General features: G+C 34.4%; 1 protein-coding gene across 2 annotated transcripts in view; it reads right to left on the bottom strand.

Moving 5' to 3' along the window:
• FBXO11 (F-box protein 11) overlaps positions 1-6,676 on the bottom strand; it is a 72,731-nt gene that overhangs the window by 1,296 nt on the left and 64,759 nt on the right. For both annotated transcript variants that reach the window (XM_014057006.2, XM_014057005.2), the window contains exons 15-22: positions 5,966-6,088; positions 5,804-5,889; positions 3,916-3,992; positions 3,683-3,826; positions 2,829-2,939; positions 1,637-1,744; positions 270-378; positions 85-183 (exon numbers count right to left, since the gene is read on the bottom strand). In XM_014057006.2, the coding sequence (XP_013912481.2) occupies positions 85-183; positions 270-378; positions 1,637-1,744; positions 2,829-2,939; positions 3,683-3,826; positions 3,916-3,992; positions 5,804-5,889; positions 5,966-6,088 (857 nt within the window). The remainder of the gene's footprint in view (positions 1-84; positions 184-269; positions 379-1,636; positions 1,745-2,828; positions 2,940-3,682; positions 3,827-3,915; positions 3,993-5,803; positions 5,890-5,965; positions 6,089-6,676) is intronic.

The raw sequence follows: 6,676 nt of genomic DNA, 5'->3' as shown, positions 1-6,676 counted from the left end.
CTGAAAGAGAGAAATCTTTTAAATATTTATTGAAAAAGTTCAACTTATATTTAACAGTCTTTCAGCAAAGGTTATGCAACATACCTATCGTGTCTAATAAATTCGACATCATGTCCTTGATGGCACTTCTTAATACAATTTACACATATAGCATTGCGGTCCGTGGTATTACATGTATGACATCTACAAAAAATAAAGGAAAGAAATAATTAGACTTTCCAAAATCCAAATCAACAGGGCAGAAGGATTTATCATGTTTAGTTGCTTACCTGTAGAAATCATGCATCGGATAGCTGGTGTAACTTGATATTTTATATAGACACTGGCCTCTACTAACAGCTTTTTCAATGGCGTCTTGATTGTTCATTATTTTATTATCTATATTAAATGGCAGATTTCACAGTATTAGTTTACCATATTGATGTTTGATAACACTAAAATAGTTTGAATTGGAAACCTTCCAGTATTCTACTTCTTAAAATATTCCTTCAGAGTTTAATTGTAATTTCAAAGGAATTTAGTAATACAAGTCTTAATGCATGCCTTATTTCTTAAATGCAGCAAATCTATCCAGGAGCACCTCATTCCTTGTCAATAGTTGTCCCATATGTCTTTGGCTTGTATTCTCTTTATTTTTCTGAGGTCCTGAGTATTAGATACTGCATATTATGTTGTCCCCAATGTTTGGGAATGGTCAACACTCAAAAACTGAAGCCTAGATCTTCACAACATGACTGCCTTCAGAGATGTTACAAAGTTCTGAATGATCAGAATGTAATCAATTTTTGTATCTCTCTTTTGAGGAATGACTACAAATCAAAGAGCTGAAACTGCCTATCCTGTTTATTTTGCAAGAAAGCTTAGGGAGGCCAAATACATTCTTGAACATAATACTAAAAGCTTTTGAGAAGAACTACCACCATTTTTTTAAGTGAAAAAGAGGCCAGAAACCTGGACAAGTGCCAGGAAAGCAAGAGCAAGGAGATAGATATTATGCCTAAAAAAGCAATGCAATCAGAGATCAACAAAATAACAAAGACAAGAGGTTATGAATGCAAGAAATCAAGAGAACCTTTTATTCAAGGAAGGAAAAAGCCTACTCCAGAGAAAAGTTCATGCAAATATATAGAACTACAGAAAAATATTCATAAAACTGATGATATATGTGAAAGTTTAATCAGTGAAGTATCTAGATGTATCTAAAGAGTGAAATTATTTTATGTTCACAATCCATAGCAGTCAGAACAAGAACTAGCTCTGAATGAAAGATTTTTGTTTACAACAAATTACCACAGTACTCATTACAAAAACTTAGGGCTATATCTCTTACCCCAGTATATTTCTGCTCGTTCAACAAACTATTCCCTGAAGCATGAAGAAATGTTCCCATTCTGTCCTTTTGAAATCTTTTAACCCAACCCTCCAAAGTAGATTTAAGAGTTTACTGGAAAAGCCTGTTCTATTGTGAGATACCTTTCCTTCAGTGGATGGTGACTGGGTTGTGTTTTTAAAGTTGTTCTAAATATTAAGATGGTTCCTTATTTTTAAACAGCCATACTTATGAAAATAGATAATTGTGCAAAAATAAAATATTCCAACAGTTTTAGTATGCTACAAATAAGTATAATTTACTTACCTTTCATTGTCACATTGACCCCAGAGGCTAGAAATAAACCTCCAAATCGATTATTGAAAATCTGATTGCCTTCTAAAGTTGCAGTTGCATGATTTGTTATTTCAATACCTTAGGTTAAAAAGAAAAAAATATTTTAATAATCACAAAACTTGTATTTTACTAGTTACATAAACTCCACATGGCTTTAAAAAATGCCAACTAGGAAAAAGCACTCATTAGATGCACTCACGCTGAAGCTGATTACAACTTTCAGTATTCAAGTATCAACATTTTGTAATATTTATTAAACACTGAAGCACTGCTTTAGGAAACAGATGGTTAGGTTCAATCCCATGAATACAAAGGGAACAGGGCAGGGCAAGAATTGAGTTTTGGGATTATATAATGGGCTTCATTTGATCTATTTTCAAATGAAATTTTCCTTAAAAAGCAACTCAATTGCATGAGTGCATTTATTTTTATTCAACATATAACCCTGCTGTACACAAAGTGTACTATTTAAAAGTTAGTTGTGTCAGTAGCATTGCAGTTTTTACTTGGGAATTCTACATATTTAATATGTGTAGCCTACCATATTCTTTGAGATACTCCAGTATTGCAGCCTGGTATGTTTATATGCAAGTTTATTCTTGAAGAGTAATATGACTTTGTATGCCAAGATATTCAACAAAAGCAAAGTGCTATTTTAACTTTGGTAAAACTCAGTAATTATGGCTATTCTTTGAACATTCCCCAAAGGAGATATTTATACAGGGTAGTAAATATATCTGGGGACTGGGCAGATAACTACATTTCATGAAAAATTACAGATCTTTTGATTTCAATATAAAGCAATTCAGCTGCTAATCACAATGGCAATGTTGGCTTGGGATGGTGCCAGAAGAGACTTTTTTTTCTTAAAGAAATTAACATAGCTACCACTAACATTCTGGAAAAAGTAATTGCAAATGTCATGAAGAATGCTAAGCTGTTTGAAACATGGTGCTCTGGCTATGACACTTTCTAAAAGAAAAAAAGGAGGAAAACCACAACTTTGATATAATACCAAAATTGTTGTTTTTGAAATGTATTAAAATGTCAGCATGTGTCCCCCAGGATGTATCTTCAATACTGGCAAGGCCCTGGCACCCTTACTAAGCTGCTTAAAACAGCCACTCTTCTGAACTAAAATCAATACAAATCAAACACAAACCTGCCGCAAATCCATCAAATATTCTATTTTTCCGTAACACCGGATGACTATTTGTGCTGATAAGAACTCCAGCTTGTGCATTCCTGAAGATATCATTTTCCTCAAGAAGGCCTAACACCAAAACAAGAACATTAATTTCAGTCCGAAATCCTTTTTTTTTCCTCAGAAAAAGAAAAGGGCACACACATCTCCTATAATATGCTAATATTAGTACTACAATAATAGTACAGTAATAATATGAATAAGCCTTTTATGTTGAAAACTAGCATAGCTGAATTCCAATACGGTTTAATGAAAAAAAAATCTTGAATAACAGACCTACATGGGATTATGTTGCATAGAGTTTTCTTCAATCAATTTCATAATAATGCAAAAAAAAAAAGGCTACAATTACACCAATGGAATTTTGAATATTGCACACCAAACTATTTTGGATGGATCAAAAAAGCTTCAGTTCCATTTTTATAGTAAGTGGAAACAGTTTCTTAATCAAAACAATTACATTTAGAAGAGTTCTTAAGGTGGTTGCATGGCCAAACTAGTAGAACCAAAAATATTTGAACCTATTTCTCTGGTGTAAGTAAGAAATTTATGGTCATTCAAGGGTAGAAAAGAACAGATATCATCCATCTGTTACAAAGAATAGTTTAAAGGCAAATGGTAAATTAGTATCAACCCCATCCGCCTGGAAATGCTTTGGAAAGTAGTAATCAGCAAATTTGGGACTAGCATTTTCAGTTCTATGGAAGCGAAGATTCTGATCACAGAATTCGATCTGGAATTCAATTTTTATTTTTATCAGCACCAGACTATTAGAAAATATAATAAAAATACAAAAATGATAAGACACTAACCTCTGCCTCCATTAAATATGCAGATTCCCCCATCTCTGCCATCATGGATTTTGTTTCTTCTTAATGTAGGATTACTATCTGTCTTAATCCATACTCCAGCCATTGCATTGTCAAAAATTTCATTGTCTTCTATAAAACCAAGCCCTTTATAAGATAAAAGCAAAATTTAAGACATCAGCAATGTGGAAAAAAATTGCATTTTTAAAAATTAAGCAAAGTAAAGTTGAACTTACCCGAATTATAAACAAGAATTCCACCATTCTGGCCTCCCCAAATCTTGTTGCGCCTAATTTTGGGATTACTTCCAGTTCTGTGTATAAGTAAACATGTTAGTCAAAATGTATTTATAATTTATTACTGATAAAATAAAATTCACTTGTAAGAGGAAGGGCATTGCTAGAAATGTTAACATTTCAGTTACGAATGTCTGATGAGTTTAGACCAGAAATGGAACGTTAATCTCTCTTCTCACATCATCCTGGCACACATAAAAATAATTTATTTGCATTTATCTCAATGCCAAATCTTCCATACTCTGAGACTGGTCTCTAAAGAAAATGAATTCAGCCAGACAGGGAATTTATTTATTTAGGGCAAACAGCATATGCATACATACTACTTACTTCATAGCATTATTTAGCATATTTAAACTTGAATTGTGCATATTGCTTTCTTTTGCTTGCACTTTCACTATGGAGACTTTTCCCCCGTGTTCTATCTTTAAATGATTTTATGTCACAGAGAACAAGGTAATGCACTCTTTTCAGCCCAAGAGTTGCTTCATTTTGCTTCCTTCAATGGCCCTGTTCCAAATCATTGCCAAGAGCTGTGGGGAAGTAGCTATCTTGAGGAAGGATTGTTGCAGAGAGGGGGAAAAAATTCCTCTTTTCAAGAGGATCTATAACAATTCGCTGCAGACAACACACCACGGCCAACTTGCCATGGCCAATTTGCTGCAGGACAACTTGCTGTGGGACAAGAGTTAAACTTATATTGAAGAAATGGTGAAATAGAAATATTAAAGAAAGGATGCAAAAGGAGGGACAAAATGAAATGTGAAACACAAAAATTAAAATAATTTAAAAATTATTTTAAATAATTGTTAAATTGTCCGCAGTGAATTGGCCATGGCAAATTGTCCCTTGGTGAGTTGGCTGCAGCAAGTTGGCTGTGCCAAGTTGTCTCATTCCACTTCCAATAATCCTTCCAAACAGCCTTTGACTCATTTGGGCAAGACATTGGGACAAAAGCACAAGCAGTGGGCTAGGTTGAAGCTATTCAATTGACTGGCAGATTTATCCTATATGTGGTTGATAGTGGATATCATGGTACCACACAATAAATCAATTCCTTCTCATGCAAATATTATTAGTCAAGCTAATCTCATTTAGTAAAGTAAGCAAAGGGGATGCTTCCAGATAAAACAATCTTATTTTGAAGTAAAGACTGAAAAGAAAATGAAAGCATTAAAGAACATAACCACCTCCTCTCTGGCTCAGCTTTGAATACCTATCATCTGACTACAAGCAGAATTCCTAAACAGTGTGATAAATTTCACTATTTTAATAGGACTTAGATATGGCTAGATTGAATGTGTTTTATCTGAGCCTCCTATGTCGTTATGTTTTTGCTTCCAAAATATGGTCTGTTTTCCCAGTGGTAATAAAGTCTTATAACTACAGCACTCATCCCACCCCACATTTAAGGAATTATCACTTTCAGTGAAATTCTTCATGGTATCAAATGTATCTCTGACAGACCCCCAATGTGCTAAACTTGAAGAAAGAAAAATTCTGAAAAAAGCCACAGTGTGCTGACAAGGTAGAGCATGTTTCATGATAGCCTATTCATATAGCTACAAATAAGTTAATCATTCAAAGTCAACCACTTAAGTCCTAAGTCTCAATTACATTTAATGAATGACACCTGTCCTTCCCTGTTTGTAGTTGAATTACCATTTGAAAAATCTCTCTCATTAAACAGAAGAAGAAAGCAATAAGACATACAAACACAGACTGACACAATCCCATGTGTGGATCATTTTAAAGGAGAAGGAAGTCACTGAATGAAAACAATACATACTAAGCCTCTTTTAAGGAAGTACATAAAAGTATATTTTACCTGATTTGAACTCCTGAGTACATATGGTTATAGATATCATTGTCTTCTAATACCCCATGCCCATTGTCATAGAAATAGACACCAACCTGAAGCATAAACATAAAAATAGTAAAACATTTGAAACTAGTATTGCTGTAACTTACACAATCGTAAGCAACATACCTGTTTACCACTATGTATTCTATTTCTTCTTAAAACTGGAGTGCTTCCTGTTGTAACCCAGACTCCAGCCAAGGTATTACTGTAAACTTCATTTTCTTCAATCACACCTTGGCCTTTTTCATGCTGAAAGAAAACAGAAGTATGCAAATCAAATGCAACCTGCAATCAATTTGGTCAATTCCTTCTAAGGGTTTTTTCTGTTCTGAGTACAAACAAATTTGGGGGGGGGGGGGGGTTGTTGTTGTTATCTACAAAATGAATATGTTTTGTTCAAACCTGAAGCAAACATTTGGAGAGCAAGATAGACCATGGTCTAACCAAACCAAAATCAAGCATTTTGGGTGCCAGCATTTGCCTGAAGCAAAAATCCAGAGTAATTCTGTGTGGCAGGTAAAGCAAGACTGGTGCACCTCTTCTCTCATTCCACCACTTCTTTGTGTGGCCAGGCAGGCAACCTACTAATCTTCATAGCCCTTTTTCCCTTAACTTTGTTCTCAAATGCCACTAACCCATCTCTCTCAAGTTTGTCAGATGCTTCCTCTCTTTCACCTCACCTTGCTGCTTCCTTACTAATTTTCCACACACTAAATCACCACTGCTTAAATTAAGCACAATTTTGGTCTGGTGGTCACAATCAGGTAAAACTACATGCTCTCATACATGAAATATTTTGCCCATTCCTCCAACCAACCAGCTTTCTGAGAATAGTAC

The sequence above is a fragment of the Thamnophis sirtalis genome, unplaced genomic scaffold (genome assembly GCF_051295495.1).
Source record: "Thamnophis sirtalis isolate CommonGarterSnake01/CBP01778 unplaced genomic scaffold, rThaSir2_p1.2 scaffold_6, whole genome shotgun sequence".
Lineage (NCBI taxonomy): Eukaryota > Metazoa > Chordata > Lepidosauria > Squamata > Natricidae > Thamnophis > Thamnophis sirtalis.
Note: the sequence above shows the minus strand (reverse complement) of the source record. Positions and strands in the feature narration are given on the sequence as shown.